Source organism: Lynx rufus, unplaced genomic scaffold, assembly GCF_022079265.1.
Source record: "Lynx rufus isolate CCGP_SWC_20201006 ecotype Redwood Valley unplaced genomic scaffold, mLynRuf1.p SCAF_1, whole genome shotgun sequence".
Taxonomy (NCBI): Eukaryota; Metazoa; Chordata; class Mammalia; order Carnivora; family Felidae; genus Lynx; species Lynx rufus.
In genome coordinates this window covers 118,648,798-118,676,592 of record NW_025814823.1, presented here as the reverse complement: position 1 = coordinate 118,676,592, position 27,795 = coordinate 118,648,798, and the positions used below count along the sequence as shown (strand labels likewise).

General features: G+C 42.6%; 1 protein-coding gene across 2 annotated transcripts in view; it reads right to left on the bottom strand.

The window, feature by feature from the left end:
- Positions 1–27,795, bottom strand: part of ARHGAP26 (Rho GTPase activating protein 26) — a 427,668-nt gene that overhangs the window by 276,940 nt on the left and 122,933 nt on the right. For both annotated transcript variants that reach the window (XM_047086326.1, XM_047086334.1), the window contains exons 6-10: positions 25,188–25,298; positions 17,148–17,252; positions 15,333–15,462; positions 11,333–11,433; positions 5,031–5,125 (exon numbers count right to left, since the gene is read on the bottom strand). In XM_047086326.1, coding sequence (XP_046942282.1) covers positions 5,031–5,125; positions 11,333–11,433; positions 15,333–15,462; positions 17,148–17,252; positions 25,188–25,298 — 542 coding nt within the window. The remainder of the gene's footprint in view (positions 1–5,030; positions 5,126–11,332; positions 11,434–15,332; positions 15,463–17,147; positions 17,253–25,187; positions 25,299–27,795) is intronic.

The window sequence follows — 27,795 nt, the reverse complement described above, 5'->3', positions numbered from 1 at the left end:
TGGTCATCTAGCTATATTCTCCTCTCTAGGAGTAAGAATAAAGCTCCTTGGTAAAGGAGCTTCAGTTTTCTGGTTTTCTGTTTTGTTTCACTACTGTTCCTTGTTACAGTATTTCTAATAAGGAACCATTTTTATACACTGTGAAAAAACTGTACTGTGATATGCATGGTGTTTAATGTACCAATTATGAGTAAAAATAAAGGACAAATGAAGAGCTTGTTCCAAAAGTGGATTTCAGAGTCCCTCTCCCATACAGTCAGACTATATAGATCTGGGGCAGAGGCCTAGAAGCTGTAGTGTTTTTTTGTTTGTTTGTTTGGTTGGTTGGTTGGTTGGTTTTTTTAAATTTACATGCCAGTTAGTTAGCATATAGTGCAATAATGATTTCAGGAGTAGAATCCAGTGATTCATCCCCTATGTGTAACACCCAGTGCTCATCCCAACAAGTGTCCTCCTTAATGCCCCTTGCCCATTTAGCCCATGCTCCCACCCACAACCCCTCCAGTAACCCTCTGTTGTCTGTATTTAAGAGTCTCTTATGTTTTGTCCCCCTCCTTGTTTTTATATTATTTTTGCTTCCCTTCCCTTATGTTCATCTGTTCTGTATCTTAAATTCCACAAGTGAAGTCATTCTCTAATTTTGCTTCTGTATATATACATATGGTACATATATACAAATGGTATATATATATACACACCACATCTTCTTTATCCATTCATCTGTCGATGGACATTTGGGCTCTTTCCATACGTTGGATGTTATCAATAGCACTGCTATAAACATTGGGATGCATGTGCCCTTCGAAATAGCACACCTGTATCCTTTAGATAAATACCAAGTAATGCAACTGCTGAGTCATAGGGTAGTTCTACTTTTAATTTTTTGAGGAACCTCCATACTGTTTTCCAGAGTGGCTGCACCAGTTTGCATTCCCACCAGCAGTGCAAAAGAGATCCTCTTTCTCTGCATCCTGGCCAGCATGAGGTTTCCTGAGTTGTTACTTTTAGCCATTCTGACAGGTGTGAAGTGGTATCTCATTGTGGTTTTGATTTGTATTTCCCTGATGATGAACGATGTTGAGCATTTTTTCAAGTGTCTTTTAGCCATCTGGATGTCTTCTTTAGAAAAGCAACTATTTATGTTTTTTGCCCATTTCTTTTACTGGATTTGTTTTTTGGGTGTTGAGTTTGGTAAGTTCTTTATGGATTTTGGATACTAACCCTTTATCTGATTTGTCATTTGCAATTATCTTCTCCCATTCTGTCAGTTGCCTTTTAGTTTTGCTGACTGTTTCCTTTGCCATACAGAAGCTTTCTATCTTGATGAGGTCTCAAAAGTTCATTTTTGCTTTGGTTTCCCTTGCCCCTGGAGATGTGGTGAGTAAGAAGTTACTGTGGCCGAGGTCAAAGAGGTTGTTGCCTGTTTTCTCCTCGAGGATTTTGATGGCTTCCTGTCTTATGATGAGGTCCTTCATCCATTTTGAGTTTATTTCTGTGTATGGTGTAAGAAAGTGGTCCAGGTTCATTCTTCTGCATGTCGCCGTCCAGGTTTCCCAGCACCACTTGCTGAAGAGACTGTCTTTGTTCCATTGGATATTCTTTCCTGCTTTGTCAAAGATTAGTGGGCCATATGTTTGTGGGGTCCATTTCTGGGTTCTCCATTCTGTTCCATTGATCTGAGTGTCTGTTTTTGTGCCAGTACCATACCGTTTTGATGATTACAAAAAGCTATAGTTCTAACAAGCACCCCCAAGGACGCTGGGCACAGGTGGTTCTCACCACACAGTAAGACATGCTGACATAATCAACTCAAAGATGCTGACCTCCTGGGATATCACTTCCTAAAGGCTATAGCCTCTGTTTTAAAATAACATGAACTATCAGCACTAAGCCTAAAAGGTAGAAGTATTTGACCCTAAAAACCCAACACATCATACATTCTAGGTCAAAAACTACTACTTCAGCATTTATGTGTATCTTAGTAGAGTAAAACCTTAATTGCCAGTACATAAACGTTTATAAATACAACCATCTCCTCTTTTCCTTCCACATTTCCTAAGTGCTAAACTTGCATTTTACCCCTCTATCTCTCTAGCCATTCAGGCACAGGTGAAAATCTGTGGAAGGCACAGATTGGAAAGACAGCGGAATCATCTCCTGGCTAAAGTGCACTGGGGAAAAACTAAGGTGTAAGAATCTTCCAGAAGACAGAACAATGGGCAGAGTTGCCAGGAATGCAGCTAAGAAATCCATGGAAACGCTTTTTCTTCTCTCCTTAGTCCCTTTCTGGATGGGTTAAGGAAAATGCAGAATGACACTGGAGTCACAACAGGATAGGTAAGGAAAACGCTGCAAAACTGTAACCTAATCTTTGGGATCAAAGATGATGACCTATATAGAACACATACGAGGTGTTTCATACATGTTCTGTGTTATTTTAGGTGACTGTCAGGTGGCCACACCTAGGTAGTGGCTGTTACTGGAGTTGCCAAGGGAAAGGCAAAGCAGGGAAGGGGGCAACAGCTTATTGACGAGTAGGAATAACTTCAGTGGGGTCTAAGCTAGAGGAGTATCCTTCCTTGCCTGGTACCTGGAACTCAGATGATTAAAGCAGAGAAATATTGCCTCCTGGGGATTAAGGGAAGAGGCATGGCTATGGGCTGGTTCATTTCCATGTCAATGGCATGCTCCAGGCTGCGCCCTTTGCTATCTCTAAGAGTTGGCTAGCTCTGGAAGGCAAAGTCTGTCCCCAATCAGGAAGGTTTTTAAGGTGTCCTGACACCATAATATACAGAAAGTGTTAAATTTAAACAATACAACAGAACTATCCACTCACCTCCTGCTTACTAAAGGGAGATTTAGCAGCCTCTTTCTGAACTACAAACGAAACCCTTCCAGGTCATCCTAAGGGAATCAGAGACAGCAGCTTAAGATAAATCCACTTCCCAAACCCACTCAGTATCTTCAACGTGACACATTTGCTCTCAGCTTTTAACTGGGACATGCAAAGCTTTTAAGGGGATAATAAAGGGGAAAGATGGTAGGAAGCGTTTGAAAGGTGGAAATGAGACGGAGGCACCACACTGAGTTTTAATTGCCTAAAGAGCAACTCGCCAAAACTTCTGTGAAGACTTCTGAGGCAGAAAACAGGAAAGCATGAAGCTTCGGAAATCATCTCTGAGCTGATTTTCACTCTAAGGGACAGCCACTGTGGGAGGCACACCCTTTTCCCAATAACCATGCGAAGAGATGCAGTCTCTAGAAACAACAGTTGGCAAGGCAAACAACTAACTGCTTCTTCTAAACACACACATCTTCTCCGCCTCTGTCACAGACGCCAACAATAGGAATTCCCTTAGATTCCACGCTAAGAACAGAGAGCACACACGCGCTTAAAGCATCCTGAGTTAGGATTTGTTTAAAACCAAGAATCACCAGTTTTGGTGTGAGGTAGACATTTTGCAATTCCCCTTTGCTACCCTAGTTCAACCTACATCCCCATGCAACCATCCCCACCCACATCCCCAAACACAGGGATACTGGGGTATCCAGTACTGGGGATACTCTCTTTTCTTCATAACATGAAGCATGAACATAACATGAAACAAACATAATTTGTTTACTTCTCAGCATTTAGAGTCTAACCTTACAAAATAATCAAGTCTGGTGAACACGTGGGACAAACTAATTAACAAATAACAATTTGCTGAGCATTTATTATTTGCCAGCCTGCCAAGCATTTTCCGAGCATTATCTCCACGAATCCTTACAATTCTAGGAACTAGGTACTATTACCATCTTCATTTTCCAGGTAAGGAAATCATGGCCCTGAGAGATTAAGTAGTTAGCTGAAAGTCACATGGCTATGAAGCAGCCAAGTCCAAATTTAGACCCCAGTTGCCTAACATGAGAGCCCAAGCCCATGTGTAATGACTAAGTGCTGAAGAGATGAGGTGAGTTTCCATGATCTTGTGATTAAAGCTAAAAGGACATGTTCCCTCCACGGGAGCTCTAACAACCTCCAAGCAGTCACAGCACAGGGAGACATCATGCCACAAGAAGGCATTCCCAACTGCCAACACCCCACAAGGTACTCAGTCTCTGCATCTTATAGGATGAGGAAAGAGTGGCCAGAGATAAACGTTCCAGAAAGGGCAGAAGTACTGGCCTGACAAGATGGTGTATGTGTTTGTGTGTGTGTGGGGGGGGGGGGGAGGGGGCGCGTGGATGGGTGGGTGGGTTTAAATAAAGGGGAGAAAGTAAATGGCATTAGAGGAGACTCATGCTGAGATTCAAGGATCTTCAATGCTGGCACTGCTGATCTTGAACAGATAGCACAAAAAAGCTTAGCACGTGGCTTTCACTCAAAGAATTAACCTGTTGCCAAGTAAAGTGTTTCAAAGAACTGGAATGTTGTCAAACTAGCTTAACACCATGAAATGGTACAACTTAATGAGACTCCATATATATTGAGGAATACAATGCACAGCTCCCTCTGCAAAAAGTAATTTCACAAGGGGTTTGCTATCTTTCCCAGGCACATACACACAGTGGTTGGTGAAATGCTACAGCTGAAAGCTGTCTGTTTTTTGTTTTTTTTTTTTAGCTGAGTACAACTTGTTCCACCCTTCACCTCACCCAATTCCTTTTGAACCATTTTTTAAATTAAAAAAAGTAAATATGTTTTAAAGTAAAATCTTAAATAGCTCATATAGTCATGCTAAACAGTTTTCTTTAAACACCTACTCAACCTCTCATTCCTTCTCAGGAAAGCCCTAATGTTAACGCAAACCAAACCAGAGGCTCAGCACTGTACCTACAAGCGGGAGAAGCTATACTGATCCTTGCAGACCAGCAAGTGGCCTGAGGTCTGCTCCAAATTGCAGCAGAGTGGAGCAGCAATTTGCAGCAGGGTGGAGAAGGAGGGGAAGGGTGGGATTGGAGGACAGAAAAGCTCTGACTGAATGGAAAAAGTAAAAACTCCAAATTCAGTAGTTTTTGTTCCTGAGCAAAATGTGACAGCTACTCACCTGTCTACTGCTTCTACGTCAAAGCAAAACCTCTTCTCGATAGAGTCTGTTTTCCGCCGTGTGCAGGATTTCAGGATGACAGATTCATCTTCTCCCTGTTGGGAGCACACAAACTATCACGATGAGGCCTGGACATGGGCTATGCTCTGTGCCTCTGCAGGGTACCACAAATACATCACACCAACGAGAGCAATCACTCCATCTTCTCAAGCCTGAGTGTTCACGACCATAGGAAGGTGGAATATTGATCCAAAACTCTCCCTCAGCTAACAGCCTCATGCATCTAAAACCTGTAAACCATGTTATACTTAACATGAAGTATCTCTAGTTTTAGTTCACTTCTAGCACGTCATGATGGTACAGCATCAACCCCTGGTGGATAAACTCTTGCTGATAATATTTGAGGCTGAGTTAATTTACAGGTTTGAAAAGGGTTACACAAGATGGCCTGCAGGCCTCCTCCTGACTCTGAGTTTCTATGGTCTTGAGTCAGTCATCATTTTTTCAGGAAAGCCTTCCTGGACCAGGTCAAATATCCCCGAGACATGTTCACATACACCATACACTTTGTCTCCCTCACAGCACTGATCATAGCTGCAATTGTCCGTTGATGTGGGCAATGACTCCAATCATGTCTCCCTCCTCATTAGACTCTAAGCTCCCTGACAGCAGGGACTATCAGTTTTTACTGATTCCTGTGTACCCAGAGAACAAACCGGCCCAAGGACAGAGTAAGTGCTCAATAAACGGGTTTTAACAGCTTTATAGAGGTATAACTAATGTATAACCAACTGTACGTGTCCATTTATGAGTTTTAACATCTGTATACATCCATAAAATCAACACCACAATCAAGCTAATGAACATTTCCATCACCCCCAAAAGTTTCCTTGTGTTTTTGAATTCTATCCCTCCACCTAGTCTATCTACCCTCAGGCAAAAACTGAATCTGCTTTCCATCATACAAATTAGTTTGCATGCCCTATGTAATTTTATATAAAGTGAATCACACAGTATGTGCCCTTTTATTTTTGACTTCTTTGACTTGGCACAATTCTTCGGCAATTCACGTTATGCTGTTGTATGAATCAAGAGTTTGTTTCTTTTTACCGCTGGGTATTATCTCACTGTACAAATGGAATCTAACAGTTTCATCGCATAGTGCTCTCTTATTGCCTAAAAACAGAGGGGTTTCTATCCCTGATTTCTTTTCTTTTTTCCACATAAGAATTTCAGGTTCCTTGGGGCACCCGGTTGGTTCCGTCAGTTAAGCATCTGGTTCTTAGGTATCAACTCAGGTCTTGATCTCACAGTCGTGGGATCAAGCCCTGCTTCAGGCATTGCACTGAGAGCACAGAGCCTGCTTGGGATTCTCTCTCTCCCTCTCCCCCTCCTCTGGCCTGTGCCTGCTCTCTCTCTCTCTCTCTGAAAGTAAATAAAATTAAAAAAAAAAAAAAAAAAAAGAATTTAGTATTCCTGTTCCTCTTGCCCTTGCCAATCTTTTTCTCTCAACAAGAGGAAAAATTAGCAAACTTGTCTAGTCTGTTGAAATAGAAAATGTGACTGCATATGGTAAAACTTAACCACCCTCTAGTATCACAATACCACATAAAACACAGAAGACCTAGCAAGAGACAGTTTATGGAAAGTCACAACCCTTCCATCTACTATCTACTTTGGGAATAGAGAACAGCGGATGTAAAGGCCTGTGGTCAGGGTCCATGGGCCTGGGAGGAATTTAAAGCTAGGCAGTATGGCTGAATCCCAGAGCGAGAGGCAAAGTGGCATGAGAAAGAGTATAAAGGAATCAAAAGCCACATTATGCAGAGTGTGGTCCTTATCCCGAGAGTACAGGAAAAATAATGAGGGGGTTCAAGCAAGGGAATGGACAAGGTCAGCTCTGGGCTGCCCCAAACCTCACACGGAGAGCGGCCTCATCTCAGAGGCTAGGATACAGGGGACTTCTGTTTCACCACACAGAGTGTCTGGTCTCCAAGATGATGGAACATCTAGTGGCCTAAAACTAAGAAAAAAGCAGGGACTTTTAAAGAAAAATAATGCAAATAAAATGGACAGCAAAGTGAAGAAAGGGGAATAAAAAAGCCCATTAGGAAAAAAACGAAAACAAAAACAAACACCACATTATCCATTTTAAGTCTGCCTCCACCTCCTAAGAGAGCTTTGTACAAACACATATATGGAAGATGCCACATGATTCTCCTGTACAAATGGAGATGCGATCACCTCTAGACAGCCAGTCTTCATATTCCCTCTACCCTAAAGCTGAGGAAATAAAGTGACATCATGGAAAGCTACTGTTTTATATATTTTTTCTATGATTATGATTATGATTATTACTAATATTAGCAGCAGCCACTCTGACTCAAGAGATGCAGACTCCAGAATCAGGGTCTGAGTATTGGCTCTGTACCTCAGGACTTGTATGGCTTTATAAATCATTTTCTCTTCTGGACCGCCATTTCCTCCTTTATGAAGGAGAAAATTGGATCAAACAGGATAATACAGGACAATACAAGGACTCAGAAAAACGTAAAATAAACTTAAGGAATGATTAGGAAAAATAATTACTGTAATATCAACCCCCTGATACAGAACTCATCATGTGTCAAGATCTGTTCCAAGAGTGTATGTACTAACTCACATAAACTTCTTAACAACCCAGTGAGGTGTTTACTATTACCTCACTAAAGACTTAGGAGTCCCAAACATCTACCATTACTGGCCTCTGCATTCACTTTCAAGTGGGATAAGACCAAACACGAGGGAGTTAGTTCTTCTTTTAAGCTTTAGGAAAGCACAAGGTAAAAGGCCCCAAAATAAAGACTGAGAGAAAATAATTGAGTGAAGCTCACTTCTAGAAAGACAGAATTAGAAAAGGACCATGGCTCAACCCAAGGAAGTGAGTCTAACTCTATTTCCATTGCATGAAAACTAGGGCACAACTAATGACTGGTGCCTACTATCACTTCTGATTCTGTCATTTCTTTATGTTTTTCTATTTGAACGATGTTGTTTTCCTGAGAGTTCTCCACCCCTGACTGGAAACATTAATAGGGCTTTGGGGGTTTTTTTGCTACAATACATGGAAGAAAAAGAGATGCTGATAGATTCCTGTATTGTGGCCCAAGTAAAATAAAGCCAGGAAGAAAAATTCAAAGTGGTAGACAGCAAGGAGGCAGCCTGGCAGAGTAACTAACACTCTTGACAAATGCATCTAATGTTACTGAGCCTGGCAGTACAATTTCAAAGATGGTGGGTGCTCTTGGTCTCTGTAAAGCACCCCCCGCCCCCCCCCCCACACACGCACCCAACACATGGTACCATAATGAACCACACAGAGGACCAGAGATGGCATGCTTATTACCGAAGACTCATTTATCAATATATTGGAAACAGCTTAAAAATTACTTAAACTACAGAAACAGAGAAGTTATGCTAAACGGAGTCTGAAGATTCGAACAGATGAAAAATTTAAATACTTCTCTTAAAAATATTTAGCTAACTCCCAAAGGAATTATGTCCAGAAGGAGATATGGGGAGGAGGCAAAATTCGAAGTGATAATTGATAAGAATTTCTCAAAGTTACTGAAAGACACCGATCCCCAAATACAGAAAGGCCCCAAATTCCCAAGTACAACAGAATGGGGGAAAAAGTCACACATAGGACCATCATAATGAAATGTCCAATACCAAAAGGAAAAAACAGAAGACATTAAGAGCAGCCAGAGAAAAAAATGGATCACCGGAAGAGGAAATGCATTCAGGCTGCAGTGAGCAAGCTGGGAGGAAAGGACAAAGGCCGGAGCACAGCAGAGAGCTCCACAGCAGTGACTGTAGGGCATGTGACGACCAGAGCCAGCTCCAAGAGTATCTCTCTGCCACAGGAGCCTCACGTCACAGGGTGTGACTCTGCATCCTCTCCCAGTTAAAGTGAGTGGGCTTGGGGGGGCTTCTGTGACTGCTTCAACCAACAGAGCAAAAGGAAGGCTATATGACTTCTGAGGCTACATGGGGTCTCAGCTTTTGTGCTGGAATATTCCCTCTTGACACCTTGAGCTGCCCTGAGGCCACCAAGCTGTGAGGAAACCCAAACTATCTCCCATGGAGAGACCAGATGGACAGGCCCTGAGACTATCCAGAGCAGGAGGCAAACAGAGAAGGGGAGGAAGAAGGAGATCAGAAGAAAGGAAGAGAGCCATGGCTGACCAGCCTTCAGCAGCTTCAAACCCTCACTGTTCCAGCCCCAACCATCTGATTAAAACCACCTGAGAAACCCTGAGCCCAATTCCTGACCCACAGAATCTGTGAGAAATACTAAAATGACTTGTGTAGTTTTAAGAGCTGCTAAATTTTTTGGTCATCTGCTCCACAGCAACAGATAATCGCAACACTCACACCCACCAACTGGCAGCTCTCTTTGTATCAGGTAAGAGCGATATCCATCAGCTTCACAGGACAAAACCATCCAAGAATTTCTAGCCTCCAAACACATTTGGCATACTTAATACTGTATGCATATGAAATACAAGAATCTTTCTTAGTTGCAGTTCCTAATAGAACTTAAAGCTAAAAATAATCGTCTTGCTTTAATTCCCGTCTAGGGTACCATTCCTCCTGGAACTATTATGTAAAAAAATTAAGAAAATTACCGCAAAGCAATGTTAAGAGAAAGGAACAAAGTTCGAGCTATCACAATCTCCAATTTCAAGATATACTACAAAGCTGCAGTAATCAAAACAGTATGGTACAAGCACAAAAAGTGACATTACAGATCAATGGAACAAGATTAGAGAGATTTACAGAGGCCAGAAATAAACCCACACCTATATGATCAAGTAATCTACAACAAAGGAGGCAAGAATATACAATGGGGAAAACACAGTCTCTTCAACAAATGGTGCTGGGAGAACTGGACAGCTACATGCAAAAGAAACGGGACCACTTTCTTATACCATACACAAAAATAAACTCAAAATGAATTAAAGACCTAAATGTTAGACAGAAAACCATGAAATTTCTAGAAGAAAACATAGGCAGTAATTTCTTCGTCATTTGCCACAGAAACATTTTTCTATGTCTCCTCAAGCAGGAGTAACAGAAGGAAAATTAAACTATTGGGACTATAACACAATAAAAAGCCTTTGTACAGCAAAGAAAACCACCAACAAAATGATAAGGCAACCTACTGAATGGGGGAAAGTATCTGCAAATCATGTAACTGATAGGGGGTTAATATCCAAAATATTTGAAGAACTTCTGTAACTCAACACAAAATAAACAATCTTACTGAAAAATGGGCAGAAGACCCAAACAGATACTCTTTCCAAACAAGACACACAAATGCGTAGCAGACACATGTAAAGATGCTCAACATCGCTAATCATCAGGGAAATACAAATCAAAACCACAATTACATATCACCTCACACCTCTCAGAATGACTAAGGTAAAAAAAAGACAAGAAATCACAATGGTTGGTGAGAATGTGGAGAAAAAGGAATCCCTGTGCACTGCTGGTGGGAATGCAAATTACTATAGGCACTGTGGAAAACAGTATGGACATTCCTCACAAAACTAAAAGTAGAGTTACCATATGATCTAGCAATTCCACTACTGGGTATTTACCCAAAGAAAACAAATACCGATACAAAATATAAAAAGATATATGCACCTACGTTCTGCAGTATTATTTACAATAACCAAAATATGGAAGCAACCAATTGATAGATACATGGCTACAGAAGATGTGAGAGATAGATAGGTAGGTAGACAGACAGACAGATAGACAGAGACAGGAATATTACTCAGCCATGAAAAAGAATGAGATCTTCCCACTGGCAACAACACGGATAGATCTAGAGGCTATAATGCTGAGTGAAGTAAGTCAGACAGAGTAAGATAAATACCATAGGATTTCATTCCCATGTGCCATTTAAGAGACAAATGAACCAACAAAGAAAACAAAAAAAAGATGGACAAAAAAGCATACTCTTAAATATGAAGAACTGGTGGTTACCAGAGGGGAGGGGAGTGGGGGCATGGGTGGAATAAAGGGGGTTAAGAGTACAGTTATTGTGATGAGCACTGAGTAATATATAGAACTGTTGAATCATTACATTACGTACCCAAAACTAATTTAACACTATATATTATACTTCAATTAGAAATTTTTTTAAAAAAGAAAATTACAGTGCAGTATCGAAGATGTTACTTAACACTAGCATTGTAATCAACCTATGTTAGCCAAGCAAATCAAGCATGAAATTAAAAAAATGAACTTACCCCCTTTCCTCCTGACTTTTGGTCAAATGGTACCATGGTGATTTGTTTGGAATCCCGTTGATAGGTACAGTAGTGCTTCACCCAAGAAGTTCCAAAGTGCCCTGCAAGGTAACATTTCCCATGAAGCGTCTCCATGTGTCCAGTGCATACTGGAAACACACACAACCCATAACCCACAATGCTCATCTCCCCTTCAACTGTTTCTAGGGGCAATATACTGGAAGAGGAAGAAATCTGATCCTACAGGCTGGAACTGGAAATGACCCAAGGCTTTCCCCAGGGGCCAAGGAAGACCGTTTCCCACTAAATGCTGCATCCAATGAGTCTTAAAATATAAGGGAAGGAGAGGTTCCCTGGGGAAATTAATTCACTTTCCCATCATTAATCTCCACTTGACATTTCCTCTCTCTTGACAGGATTAAGATGACTGAGGAAAGAACAGAAGAGCTCCTCAGAGTGCCTGTCACTGTCCCCATCTGCTATGACGACTTCATGCTTCCCACAGCTGCTCTGCGAGTCTCTGCAAAGACATACATGGATTCTGACCTACTGCCAAACCCCTCATTTGTACTTTAGCAAAACTCAAGCAGACAGGCCAACTCTGACACAGAGATGTAAATGGGAGGGACTATAAATACACCAAAGTAATGTGAGATGTCTGTCCCTCAATACTGTCCCTCAGGAAAGGCAGACATGCCTCACAGTCAAATCCTGACAGTCCTCAATTTTCGCTGGTGGTCAGCCAATTACTTTATTTTGAATTAAAAATATTATTAGAGGAAGAAGGCATAATTAGCATTATTAGCCTCCAAGGTCCTCAGTCAACACTAGCCTTACAGGCTCCTGGAGATCACAGAGCAGAAATGGGTTGTTTTTCGTTTAAAAGAATAACATGAGATTTAACAAAGATTTAGTAATTATTTTTTAGGGTATCAGCGCCCATTTCAAGTGTGAAATGTCAATTAGGAAACTAAAAAATAAAAAGCAATATAGTAAGTGCCTACAGTGAAGCATCAAAGACAAAAATACCAACCATTGTCATTTATTTTTGTGGCTTAGAGAAAAAATTCCAGTGATAGCACAACACAAAGATTCCAAAAGCGCTCTATCTTAGAAACACTTTGAGCATCCAAGCAAGTAAGGCCAGTAATGGATTTAGCCTACTGAATAGACGAGAAATCCTTAAGTCCATACTGACAACAGAAAGATGGCTAGGGGCACCTGGGTGGCTCAGGAGGTTGAGCATCCAACTCTTGATTTCAGCTCAGGTCATGATTTCACATTCATAGGATTAAGCCCCATGTCGGGCTCCGCACTGACACTGTCAAGTCTGCTTAGGATTCTCTCTCTCTTTCTCTCTGCCCCTCCCACACTCACGTGCTCTAAGTAAATAAACAAACATTTAAAAAAAAAATTTTTAAAAGGGGCACCTGGGTGGCTCAGTCAGTTAGGTGTCTGACTTCGGCTCAGGTCATGATCTAGCAGCTCCTGAGTTCAAGCCCGCATCAGGCTCTGTGCTGACAGTTCAGAGCCTGGAGGCTGTTTCAGATCTGTGCCTCCTTCTCTCCCTGCCCCTCCCTCACTCGTGCTCTGTCTCTGTCTCTCTCAAAAATAAACAAACATTAAAAAAAACAACTTAACGTTTTTTTTTAAAAAGATGGACAGATGGATGGGAAAGGAAAGGAGAGAATGAGACAGGGAGGGAGTCACTTGCTTATAGTACACTAAATGGCAACTAATAAATGTGGAGAGAGTGCCAGAGCTGAGAAATCACCACTTTGCAACCAACATAGTAACAATCATGTAGGTAAGAATTGCCAACAGATGCTAAATAAGTCTATAGAGGGCAAAGTTTGATGAGGAGAAGGGTCTCCCCATAGACTGTTAATTAGCTACGAGGGAAAAACAGTGACTGTATAGTGGATAAACCAAATAATACCTTGACTGAGTGACCAAAAACAACATCACCACTGAGGGGCAGATGGCCATCCTGTGCCCCTGGATATGAGACCCAGAGAAGAACACCATCTGACAAGGGACACCTAACCTGAATCTAATTATCGGGAAACAGACAAACCCACAGCGAAGAAAATTCTGGAAAAGAACTGGCCTATATTCTTCAAAAATGTCCATGTCATGAAAGACAAAGAAAAGCTGAGGCACTTGTTACAGAGTAAAGGAGTCTAAAATGGTCACAAGTAAGTGCTGTACAAAATCGTATCTACACAGAAGGAAAAGAAAATGCTTTATAAGGGCTAACGTCAGGGACAACTGACAAAATTGGAATATGAACTATCATTTGCGTTAAATATCTTATCACTGTTAACTGCTGGACATGGTAACTATACTGTGGCTACATAAAATAAAATCCTTATTTTTAAAAAGTGTATACTAAATTAAAGGAGCATGAGCTGTGCAACCTGTTCTCAAAAGGTTCAGAAAAAACAGAAATGTGTGTCTCTGACTGTGACACGTGTACACATACCCACAAAGAAAAAGAAAGAGAGAACTGTGGGAAAAAGGTAAAAATTCATGCATATGGATAAAGGGCATATGGGGTTTCTTTATACTCTTCCTGTAATTTTTCTCTAAGTTTCAAATTTCTAAGTGGTAAGTTACCAAAACTTGCAAATGAAAACAGCTGTATCCCATTGGTATGCTCTGGACTAATGTGTTAGAGAATTAAAATCTAGCTCTAATGAAGACATTCATGTTTCAAAAAGCATGTGAGGTATTTGAATAAAATTGGGTAACAAATGTGAGAGTGCCAAATTCATACATATAGGGGAACAGTATTAATAAATTAAGTATTACAAGTGGACACATATTCAAGATGACCTTAAACTTTTGGGATGGATCTCCTCATTGGGCAAAAAAGCTATCACCTTACATTGAGGCCTACACAAAACACCACTACAGTACCCTCCATCTGTTAAAACCTCAACAAGCTCATCCCTGTAATAAAACCCTCATGACGGCCAACGCCTCCAACCTCAAACCCCACGACTGCCCCCACTATGGCCAGGCAACAATTTGAAGCCCAAGCAAATTTTTGAGGAATCACTGACTAAAATAATCAATGAAATCAAGTGTTCTGTTCCATCAGGAAGCTTCTAGGAGTAAAGACAGTTGCTTCGCACTCAGACAACAGAAGGGCAGTAAAGAGCACAAAACCAGCAAATCTCTGAAAGGAGTAATATGCTCAACCGAAAAAGTAGGGCAGACTAGGTAACTATCCATTGAAGAAAAAAAAAATTACCTTCTCTTATCCCTACCACTTTGTAAGCTAAGTCTGAAAGTGCTACCCTCAAAGCATAGGCCTGTCAAAAAAGCCTCTCCACAGGCCTAGTGCAGGAGTTTGTGAGGCATCACAGAAAAGTCTGGATTAGCAGCACCTGGCATTTCTTTCCTTGACATCACATCAGCAGGACAATGGATTTCTCTTACTACCTCTTGGAGTAAGCTTGTGTTTCTACTTTTCATAAAATTTCAGTGCTGAGATGACAGCAGTTGAAGAGAGGAAGGAGAGGGCCTAAGTCATGACTATGTGGTCCTTGCTGAAACCAATCTTGAAGTAAACAAAATCACTCCATATTAAATCCACCCAAAGATATGACAGCTGATAGAAAATAAGGTCTAGCATACAAGGCCGTTCCAAAGCCTCTATGCCAAACGTGTGATGATAAACCCATGCTAAGTGTGCAGAGACCTCAAGCTTGACACTACGGAGAAAAAAAAACAAACCATCACAGGGCCTCACTGAATTCCAGGTCCCCAAGGGAATTCCCAGTGATAAAGAACAAAGAACACAGCATTTGGAGGTGGACAAGACCTTATGAACATCTCTGCCTTAAAAAGCCCAACTATAAGCTACCTTCACTCACCCAAATCTATAATTACAGAACCACTGCTCTAGGCCAGGCACTACTAGGTACACCCTCCACATCCTGGCTAAAAGGCGTGAGTGTAACCCAAGCTATGGTTCATCACTGGCACTCACGTTTCTCCTGAACGTACAGGTACCCTTCCATGGTGTAGGGACTGATGGTCTTGTGCTCAAGGGGATTCTCCTTCATCTTTTTCATCAGTGATTCCACTTCTGACCTGGTACCTTCGAAGCGGTTTCTTGTCTAGGATGAAAGGAATTTTATTCACATCAAAGAAATGAAACAATTCAAAACATCAACCTAGTGAACCCTCAGATCGAAAACCAGGTAACAGTCAGCCGCATAGGAATTAGGCAAATACTTTCGAGAAATACCCATTGACCTTAAAGTCCTATACCAGAATGACTCTCAAATGCTCAAGACCATCAAAATCACCTGGAAAATATGGAGAAAATGCAAATGTCCAGGCCTCACCCCTAAAGATTAATTTAGTACCTCTGGACCCAGAAATGTGCATTTTAAATAAGCATCCCAGGGGTGCCTGGGTGGCTCAGCCGGTTAAGTGTCCGACTTTGGCTCAGGTCAAGATCTCACGGTTTGTGAGTTTGAGCCCCGCATCAGCATCTGTGCTGACAGCTCAGAGCCTTCAGATTCTGTGTCTCCCTCTCTCTGCTCCTCCTCCACTCACATTGTCTATTTCAAAAATAAATAAAAAGTTTAAAAAATTAAAAAAAATAAATAAGCATCCCAAGGGATTCTGATTCAAGTGGCTCACAGGAAATGGTCTTCACAGTCCCCTTCAAGACAGAAGAACCTACTTCTCCAGCTATAGGGAATATTACTTGCTAATGGTTCATAGATGGTCCCCTCCTGAAAAGGGAGCTGCTTCACTCAAGGTAATCTGCACCCCAGCACTAGTCAAGGCTAGGGGCAAAGGGGGAAGGGGTCCCAAGCCCGGCACCCTTTCTTTTTTTCCCCACACTCTGAAGGTCCATGCCAGCGCCAGGGTGCCCCAGGGCACTGACTGAGGCCTCACAGCTCAATTTCTCCTGGAGGGGTCTGCTGCCCTCTCTCTCCCAGGTGATTCTGCTAACCCTGCTCCCCTATAAACCTGCCGCAGGTAAACCTCCACTTCAGAGTCTACCTTCAGAGGAGGAAGGTGGCCTAAGGGGAAGCCATGCTTTGTGAAACCTTGTCTGTGACTCTGCCACTTCCTATTTTCCAAAACAACCAAGAGAACCATAGGGGAAAAGGCTCCAGGCTTCTAAACCCATGCAATACAACCCGCAAGGACACACTTGGGTTTCTTTGCTACACAGGATCATCTAGAGACAAAAACAACATACAGACTAACACAGCCAGTCATACAGCGAAGAAGGGGCTTGAGCCTGCTCACTGCTAACCAAAGGGCCCTTAGCAGGATTCGGAGCATCAAAAAGGTCCTGCTGGTTAAAATCTGGGGAACGAGACTGGGAGTCAACAGCTCTGACTTGGATTTCCTGTCAGCCTTACTGAAAGCTGAACAAGAGTACATCCTTTGAGCTGGAGGCCAGCATGTATGCCCCACCCCCATCCCCTGAACACACTCCAAGGTTCTTGTGGCCAGGCAGCTAGATGCACAGAAGGGAGGCTGGGCCTTCCACTGCCAAAGGAAATCCTGATCCTGGTGCTACAGATTTAAAACAAAAATAGCAGGACTTCCGAGAACATAAATAGTGCTTAGAAATAACAGAAAAAAGGATGATGCTCTAACCTGGGGCCACCAAGCACCCGAGAAATGCCTGCCCCCAGCTGCCCTTTGAACCCAGGCAAGACCCATGCTTCTCATGCATTCTAATCCACGTAAGTGATCTCTATGCAACCAGACCCATACTTTGTTCTTTCCTTCCCTGAACCAGGGAAAGGAAGCCTGCCCCTTGGCCACTCACGTTCTGTATGCTAATGGTCAACTGCGTCTTGAAGTCACCGAAGTCCTTGGCCAGTTCATAACCATGGTGATAGAAAGTGAAGAGTCCTTGCAAGAACGCCAGTAGCTGGAAGGAAGGAAGGAGGGCAGAGGTCACATCAGCACGCTAAAGAGAGATTATGTAGCTTTATCCGAATTCCCAACCTTGGTTTGAAAGCCTCAAATAAAGTAATAAAAATGCCTATCATTTAATGAGTGCTAGCTACTTGCATGCCCGACACTGTAACATCTTATGCCTGCCCTCACTAAATGCTCATAAAGACCTAGAAGTTGAGTACTATTGTTGTCTCCATTTTAATATTGAGAAAGCAAGTTCAGAAACATTAAATAACTTGCTCCAAAATCTTAAGTAACAATCAGGATTTGAAACCAGATTCACCTGGCACCAACATCCAAGCTCATACTCTGAGCCTCAGCACTTTCTAAGAAAATCACTTCTTCAGAAACTGAAGACCAGTCTCCAAGTGCAACTCAGTCTCCTTCAAATACATCTGTAGTATCAGGGTACCATGCAGGAAAGTACGGTTATACTGAGAGCCAACAAAGAGGGAAGACAAGGAAGCTGTATGTCCCAAACCTGCAGTGTAACAAAGTTAAAAAAAAAAAAAAAAAAATCACCCAGAGCAGGCTTCAGCTCAAGTGTGCTTCTGTGCTTTCCTTTAAGCAGGTAAACACTATGGATGCCGTAATTAAAATATTCCCATGTTTCCACATTTTCAGTTATGATGGCTCCCCTAAATTCTCCTTTAAATCCCCCTAAGCTAAAACATAGTAAGTCCATTCACTATTTAGTCTTATCTTAAATGAAGAATGAAAACATCTGTTCAGCATGATTCTCATAATACACCTTCATACACTTAAAACTACTAAGATCCCCACCCTGAGCCCTGCCAGTCTTTACTTTTTCAGCCTCAACAAATGTTCATGCCATGTTTCCTCCCAGAACCTACACGCAAACCTACTGTTGTTAGGTTTCCCTTGCCCCTTCCCAAACTCTACACATCCTGCCTCAGTACCAAACCTCAATCAGAAGAAAGGACTGTAATAAAAGTCTAAACAAGGTTTAAAAGAACCACAACTTTACTTTGTTACAAGCTCAGTCACACTGCATTTGGGGACCATCGCTGTGGTCTGAGTGGTCCACTCTGATTTCACTGACCTGCCTCCAATACATGTTACATAAAGATACAGCTGCTTTAAACAGATGTTGGCAAGGATGTGAGAATGCAGGGAAAGAGGAACCCTCTTGCACTGTTGGTGGGAATACAAAGTGGTGCAGCCACTCTGGAAAACGGTATTGAAGTTCCTCAAAAAATTACTAATAGAACTACCCTACAACCCAGCAATTGCACTACTAGGAATTTATCCAAAGGACACAAAAATGCTGATTCGGAGGAGCACATGCACCCCAATGTTTATAGCAACACAACATTATCAACAATAGCCAAATTATGGAAATGCCCACTGACCTATGAATGGATCAAGAAGATGTGGTGTGTGTGTGTGTGTGTGTGTGTGTGTGTGTGTGTGTATAGGAATACTACTCAACAATGAAAAAGAATGAAATCTTGCCATTTGCAACAACATGAATCGAACTAGAGGGTATTATGCTAAATGAGATAAGTCAGTCAGAGAAAGACACATATCCTATGATTTCAATCATATGTGGAATTTAAGAAACAAAACAGATGAACATAGGGGAAGAAAATGAAAAATAAGATAAAAACAGAGAGGGAGACAAACCATAAGAGACTCTTAAACACAGAAGAAACTGAGGATTGCTGGAGGGGTGTTGGGTGGGGGGTGGGCTAAACAAGCAAAGGACATTAAGGAGGGGAACTTGTTGGGATGAGCACTGGGTAGTGTAGGTAAGTGATGAATCACTAAATTCTATTCCCGAAATCATTATTATACTATATGTTAACTTAGATTTAAATAAATATAAGAAAGATAAAGCTGCTTTACTTTACATTGTTTAATTTTCCAGTCCCTAAACTAACATACCTTTAGTAATTAAACATAATCTCATTTTTTTTTCACCTACCTCTACTCCTCTACTCTTCTGAGAGGCAGCGCTAATAATGTTCGCAAAGAAAATTCAGCCCATGGTAAGCACTAAGGTATGTGCTACTCTCCCTTAGTTCAAAGGAAAGAACAATCTTTAGACTAAGCCACATGACCAGCCCACTTTATCAAAGAGCTCTGTACTGTGAAGTAAAGCAAAATCCAGCTTTTAATAATAAGAAATCCTGACTTCCCACCCCTATTATCCCCAGAGCAACTATCCCCTTAGATCCTCATGGGAGGTTGAGAAGCAGGCCCAGCTGGGTCCTCTGTTTCAAAAACTATGTAGTGACACCATATATAGATCACTAACATAAATCAATTAAAGGGTGGTACACCACATAGAATCACCAAAGACTAATAATGAATTCTTTTCTTCAAAGATGATAGAAGCTTTTGAACTCACTCTATATAAAATACATTTTGGGGAGGAAAGCTCATGATTTTCCTCCTGGAAGGCTCCAGTAATAGAGAAGAAGGAGCTCTTAAGCCAAACCTAGTGTCAGTGTTCACAATGAAAACTGTTTTTTCTGATCTCTTCCTTCCCCCACTCCCCCACCCCACCTGTCATTGAATGCTCTGCCCATCAATTTTCCAAGGCACTGAACCATCCTCTCCTGGAGAGTAATGCAGAAGATAAGCAGCTAATTCTAAAGTCATTACTCCTATTAACTCTGACTTATCTTCCACTTAAAGTCAACAGGGCCTCTCACGCCAAATGTAATTAAACACACTCCAGAAGCTCACGAACACACCACCTGGACGTGCACACAAGTGCTCCAAAGGCAGAAAGTTACTAATATTTATTTTGGTTCTCACTTCCTTTGGTGTCATGCTTCATTGTCCATTCGTCGATGGGAAATGATTCCATAGATATTGTTAACTTTGGCCCACTTCCCTCCTCCCCTGGCAACATATCTCTTCCCCACCCTACCCCCACCTTCTGACATCCCCTCCCCACACAATGCATGAACCTTTGAATCTATCACCCAGTGGGAAATGAAAGACCACTTCCCAGTGGGTGGGCGAGACCCACAGAAAGACCCCAGAGATGGGATCATCTGTCTGCCTCAAAGGAATTCTTGTACTCAAACCCACAGGAGACAAGCTCCTTGGAGCCCCACCTTGGCTGGCAGAGAAGCAGCACATCCACACAGACTCTCCCCTGAACAGTCAGCAATGCAAAATCACAGCATGACAAAGGAAATACCAAAGAAAGACCTTCTCCACCTCCCTCTGCCTCCTTCCCCCGTCCTTGTTTTCCTCAGAAAGTAAGAAAAATCTATTTCTATTTCCTACCAGACAACATAAGCTATATGTATTTTTTAAGTAAGTAAAAATGTAACTGCTTCATTTAGTGACAGCTGCATCATTCCGGACTGTCTGCTAAATTTAGATGGTTTCCATTCATACAACAAAGCTATTGTTATACGCTGAATTGTGTTCCCCTACCCCAACAACAACAAAAAAATTATGTTAAAGTCCTAACCCCAGTAGCTCAGAATGTGATTTTATTTGGAACTAGTCTTTATGAAGGTAATCAAGTTAATGTTAGCCAGTAGGCCCTGATATAAAATGAACGGTGTCCTCATAGAAAGGGGATACAGTATTCGGACAGAGAAACACACAGAGAGAAGACACCTTTAGAGCACCTTTACAGCAAGAAACGCCGAATACTGCCAGCAAACTACCAGAAGCTAGAAGGAAGGAAAAATCATTTTCCTACAGGTTTCAGAGGGAGCATGGCCCTGCTGACACCTTGATCTTGGACTTCCAGCCTCTACAATTATGAGAACTCAGCACAGGCATGCTGACAGGATGCCTGTTCAGCAAGACAGATATACTCAGACTGATGTGTTACGAGATGCACTGTAGTGTCAGTGTCCAGATCCGACTGGGGAAGGGGGAAGCCCAAGAAAGGATCCAACAAATCAAAGGGAAAATGAAGACCTGCACTGGGGCAGAAGACCAAGGGCAGGAAGGTACAGCACCAAAAAGTATTTACAAGATACATCTCAGAAGATGCAGTGCCTGATGAATGCAGGGAATGAGCTCTCCTCAGCACTAGATTACTTTCCATTATGAAAACTCAGGGAATGTGGCTTCATCCTCAAGAAGGGAGTAGGTCATTATCTGCAACCCAAAATCTCCAGAACATTTAGTACTTCAATAAGAAAATACAGGCTTCTAAGGCACACACAAGAAAATATGGTTTAGATCCCAGAAGTCTGAATTTTCTTCTTTGGAATACTCAAATCTTGCTTCTTTTTCTGAAGGTCAATAACATCCTAGTATTTGAAGTTACCTTGTAAGAAACAAATGAACATAGTCAATATGCACAGAGGTCCCTTGAAAGGCTGGAAACCAACTACAACCCTGACTACAACCAACGCAAAATATGAATATCCACACCAGGTGCCCCAGCAATTTAGTTCAGTAAATTTCCTGCTGGTTTCCTTTCCACCTGTAAGCAATCAAATACTGTTTCGTACAGACTAACAACCAGACCATTCCAGTTCTGCCAGGTAGCAGATGTCACCTTAGGGAATAAATGTGCTTCCATTTCCCCATCTGAAAACAGATATAAAGCAGCAATTACCTACCGTCAGAGATAGTATAAGGGTTGGACAGCCGTATGGGGGTGAAGTGGTTCTTAGTGTACGACACAGTTTGACCTAATCCTCAATTGTTATTTCATGGTCTTCTGTACAATCTCAGCCAGGGATTCAAACTTAAATGTGTGACACGATCGCCATAGAGGGTTTGGTGAAATAGGGATTACTGGGCCCCACCCCCAATTTTGGGGTCTCGGCTAGAGCCCGAGAGTCTGCATTTCAAAGACTTTGACAACCACTGATCTAATCGGTGGTGTTTTGATCAATCTCTCCCACTATCCATAGCTCCTGAAGCACTGACCAGCCCATAAACTGGTGGGTCGAGAAACGAGAACTTCTGTAAAAGGAGTGAACATGCGAATTCTACATCCAGCCTCTCAACCACTCATTTAATTTCACTCTGGGCAAGTTCCTATCACTTTCTCTTCATCCTAATAAGGGGCCAGAAATCATTTCTTATTAGCTCTCCAGGTGCCTCAGTGCACGGCCTACGAAACATCTGCAAACCGCAAAGGTTTTCCACTCTTTACATCCCTCGGGCACTTCCCCATATCCTCCCTCCTGTCCAACCTGCTACTGCACTGCTTGCTACCTTGGCGACCTCTCTACTACATCCATCTTGCTTCCCAAATGAGGCTTTGAACTCCTCAGACACAGCAGCGGGGTCTTCAGCCATTTCCCTGGTATTCACGAGGTAAATGCTTTCAATTCACCAAGACTTTGGTGTTTTAGATTAAAACAGGCAGGCCCTGTTAACATTGGCACTTGTCGCATGTGCTCATCTGAGGAGACCCTGGGTGACTGAAGCTTAGATATTCCTCTATCTTAGAATGAAAAAGTAATTGCGACCTGGGTGCCATTTAGGTTAGCTCCATTCTAAGCATCATACATGAGGAAACTGATTCCTCTTAACATCTTTATAGGATAGGTGGTATTATTTTACTCCTTTTGCAGATGAGGAAACTAAGGCTCAGAGAACTAAGTAACCCAAGAACACACAGCTAGAATGGCTGGGCTGAGATTTCAGTTTAAGCAGTCTGGCTCTGGAGCCCTTACCAGTGATGTTTTACTGCCTCTTAAACACTCAAGATATGGATATACTACAAATGGGAGTCAGGAACTAGAAGGATCGTTCCTTGCAGGTTTCTTTAAAAAAAAAAAAAGAAAGAAAAAAAAAAGAAGAGGAAAAGGAAAAGGAAAAGGAAGAGGAGGAGGAGGAAGAGGAAAGCCCACCTAGATCAGCAGTCATCAGGCCAAGTCCAGCCTTAGCTGGGCTGAAACCCACACATTCATGAGAAATCAATGTCTACTGCTCCAAGAGGTTATGTGTTGTTACCCAGCAAAAGCTTACAGACACAGTATCTGATTCACGAGGAACACCTACTGGGAGATACAAGGGGAAAACAAGAACAACAAAAACACCTCAAAGAACTAAGATAAGCCAATTAAAACCCAACATATCAAAAGCAAGCAATTGTCGGGGAGCCTGGGTGGCTCGGTCGGTTAAGCGTCCGACTTCGGCTCAGGTCATGATCTCACGGTCCGTGAGTTCGAGCCCCGCGTCAGGCTCTGTGCTGACAGCTCAGAGCCTGGAGCCTGTTTCAGATTCTGTGTCTCCCTCTCTCTCTGCCCCTCCCCTGTTCATGCTCTGTTTCTGTCTCAAAAATAAATAAATGTTAAAAAAAAAAAATTTTTTTTTAGAAAAGCAAGCAATTGTAGAATAGTATCATTGTGCACCTAAAGACTATTACAATCACTGTTGTTTTCCTCTAGAAATTCTGGTAAAATCAATTAAAAACACCCAACGCTAATTCTGTGACAGCATTTGAATGCCTGCCCAGACCACAGGAAATAGGCTTCAGTAAACCTTTCGCTGAAAAGCTGGCTTTAACACCTCTGTGTCCTAAGCAAGGAAATCAATAAGCTCATTTTCTCTGTAGGATGGCCTCCCCCACGACACAGACTGCAAAAACAAGGGGATTTTGACAGGAGACGGTGATAGAGACCACTACTAGACAGGAAGCTGGCTCTCAAGTTTCCAATATTCACATAAGAAGACTGAGGTAATTAAGGATATTAAGGAATTTGCCAGGGGTGCCTGGGTGGCTCAGTCACTTGAGCGTCTGATTTTGCTCAGATCATGATCTCACAGTTCAGGAGTTCGAGTTTCACATCAGGCTCACTGCTGTCAGCCTATCAGTGCAGAGCCCACTTTGGATCCTCTGTCCCCCTCTTTCTGCCCTTTCCCCACTTGCACTCTTGCAAAAATAATTATTTTTTAAAAAGAAGAATTTGCCAGATGAAGTGGCTGAGAAGGAAAGCTCAAAATCCTAGTTCCAATACAGTAAAAAAAAAAAAAAAATCTAAGTATCAGATTCCAAAGCCACCAGAGTCTGATAAAACTATTACCAAGTTCACATCCCTAAAAAGCATCCCAAAATTTTATGAATTAGAAATGGAGCACAGAACACTCTTTACTAAAACAAGTGGTTATTTTCTCTCTGTTTCTTATAGTTTTATTGTTTGCTTAAGAAAATCACTTTCTGAAATCTAGGTAGGTAAGAGTCTTACTTCTAGAGAGACTCAAGGCTTGGGTCTAAATCAGAGGCTGGATTTTTAGTGAAAAATGCAAGGTCTGCACGAGTTTGAAATCGAGGCCCAAGTGTTCTCTCAGTGTTTCCATGACATTTTTGTACTGTGCATTTTGAGTGCAACACAAGGGTAGGGCAGCACTACCACTGCACAAAGCCACACCCATGCTAAGGTGGCCTCAACTAAAGCCAGACTGGTTTGCACACTACAACCTTTCTCTCCCTGCTACTCGGTTATAACCAACTACAGTGAGAAATCACTTTATATAGTACCTTTTAATGCACGGAAGGAGCGTGGAGGGGCTTTGAACTCCGCAGACAAAAAGAGGAAAGTATCATGTACATTCCCCTTTTTCCTTGGGCAACTACTACGTTTGGATTATTTGAGGGAGAAAGGAAGGGGGTGGGAGGGTGGAAAGTTAAGGTGTAATCACTACTGTTGGGCAAGATGAACACTCCTCCCCCTGCCCTACTTCCACCTAGAAACCAATTAGCACAACACAGCAGGGCCAGAGGAAGCACTATCACTTCTGCTCAGGTTGCCCAAGAATGGCCACAGGGGACAGTCCAGGGTAGACAGACTGACACAGCACTGTGACTTAGCAGAAGGCACAGTACCAGGGCTGATCAACCTCTTCATCAGCAACTTAGAGCATTTTGTAACCTAGGCAGTGGAATGAGGGCTGGAGGTCAAAGTGCGGGTATACCATTAAACCCTGAGCATCTACTTACCGGCTCCACGAACTCAAACATCTTTCTCTCTTGGACTTCCTGCACCTTGAAGACATACTCCAGGGATACTTCATAGAAATGCTGCCGGACCAAGTCCACTTGGCTGTCTGCCTGCAAACAAGACAGAATTTAAGAGGAAAGTCAAGTCACTACGCAAGGAGAGCATTCAGCAAGCAGGCCACAAAATTCCTTGGAGATGGTTTTTACACACAATTCAGACAGCATGAAACAGACCTAAGACTAGTGACAATGTCCTAGGCACCATGTCCTTAGGTATACATATATTACATGACATTATTCACTCCTCATTCACTATAGTGACTTAATCCTCATCCAATTCCTAAAAAGAAGATATTCTCATTACCTCTAAGTGACAGGAGGAAAATGATGTCTGCTAACATTAAGGAACCTGAAGCAGCCAGTACAGGGCAGAGTTGGGATTTTTGTGCTTGTGGATCTGCCTCCAAGACCCTTGATCATCTTTAAACTAGGAGGCTGTACCGCCTCCCCACACCCAGGGGCAGACCTGGGTTCTAAAGAAGACAGAGTTTTAAGGAGAAAAAAAAGAAAACCTGCAGGGTCCTCCCCATCCCATTAGGAATGAACAAAACCAGCTGTTAGAGGGCAGGGGCCTTTAGGAAAGGACATTTCCACATGAGTTTCACCTATTTTCTTGTTTGTCAAGGGACAAACTGTCAGTTTACTTCAGCAGAGTAATTACACTATTCCATCTAAGCCTCCTTTCTCCGTCCATGCAGAGGGGGTGCTGCATAGGCCCACACAAGCATACAATCAAACCACTGATGCAGGATATAGACAGCAGGGGAGAAAATGAGCCTGGGTAGAATAACAAGATGCTATTAAGTACCTCAACTATCACTGTGAAGTTCATAACATTTCCACACTATTGCTATGCCACCTCACTGTTACAGTGAATGCACATCTCAATGACAAAAAATATTAGTATTTTTTTAAAATTTTATCCACTTATTTTTTAGAGAGAGTACACACGAGCAGGGGGAGGGCAGACAGAGGGGGACAGAGAATCCCAAGCAGGCACTGTGAGCACTGAGCCCAACTGGGGCTCAAACTCACAAATCGTGAGATCGTGCCCCTGAGCCGAAATCAAGAGATGGACACTTAACCAACTGAGCCACCCAGGCGCCCCTTAAGATTTTTTAATAAAAATGAATATCCTGGTAGTGGGAAACAAACATCTGCCTTCTTTAGAAGTGAAGGGGTGAGAAACCATTCTATAACATACTTCACAGAGACAGACAAAGCCCCCAAAGAAATACCTCTTCCAGTGTTCCTTTGTCAAGATCCCTGCAGAGGAAACTGGGGACACATCACCCATTACACCAAATATGACACTGCTATCTTTCTATCTAAAGAACGTGGCAAATCAATCATTCATTCAACCATCATGCACAAAAAGAAATTTCCTTCATGGAACTCACAACATAGGGAAGCAAAGAGATTCTAAATAATTATGTCCATAAACAGAAAATTACAAACCCTGGTAAAGCACAAACAGCCCATTCAACTCTCCTGTGAGCAACTTCCTCCTAGGTCAACATATTAACACATAGAAGCTAATTGGCTAAGTGCTGGGTGGGGAGGCAACCAAACACACACACACACACACACACACACACACACACACAGCGAAGGGCTAAACTTGGGGGTATTTTCTAAGCCTCTAAGCAGGGGAAGCTGGTATCTGCGGACTGAGAGATCTTTATTTGGAGGCCCAGTTTCAGAAAGTGCTGTACCCTCCTTCCCCAGGTGTGGCTCTTCAGACCACTGGGCTGATCCCTTCCACCTGGGCTCCTGCCAGCTAAGCCCCATATGCTCCTGCAGCCTCTAATTTCCTCATAGTGCAAATCCAACACACTTACACCAGGGATGCATCCACTTCCCCTGACCACCCACACACCTCAAACATCCTCCTTGCTCAGGCTTGCCAACTGACACTCCAACTCAAGAAAGGGTCATTCTGGAAATTTGCAGCGTGGCTCCTGCCGTTAGGCAGCAATGGAGGAAACTCCTAGGAGACAGACAGCAGAGCCCGGCATCAGTCAGGGAGCTAACAGCCCAAACATCTGGGTTGGACTCGCAGTTCTATCATTTTCTAGCTGGAGAGACCTACTCAAGTCACTTATCCTCTCTGGGGCTCTTTCCCACACCTGGAGGTAGTATCCGCCCTTGCGAGAAAATGAGCTAAAGGATGTGAACAATTTGAAAGCCAAAAAGGGCTGTGTGCACATCTGCTGTTACTACCACCAAGCCCTTCAGACAGATGGGCTTCAGCTCCTCCCCCCTAAGTCAACCATGGGTCTCAGGGTGACTAAACTCCTTTCCTAACTAGTCTCCCTGCTTTCCTTCTCTCCCCCACCCCAATCCAGCCTGCACTCAGCAGACAGAAGAGCCTTCTTAAAACTGGAATCAGAAGGGGGTGCCTGGGTGGCTCAGTCGGTTGTCTGACTTCGGCTCAGGTCATGATCTCATGGTTCGTGGGTTCGAGCCCCGCATCGGGCTCTGTGCTGACAGCTCGGAGCCTGGAGCCTGTTTCAGATTCTGTGCCTCCCTCTCTCTTTGCCCCTAC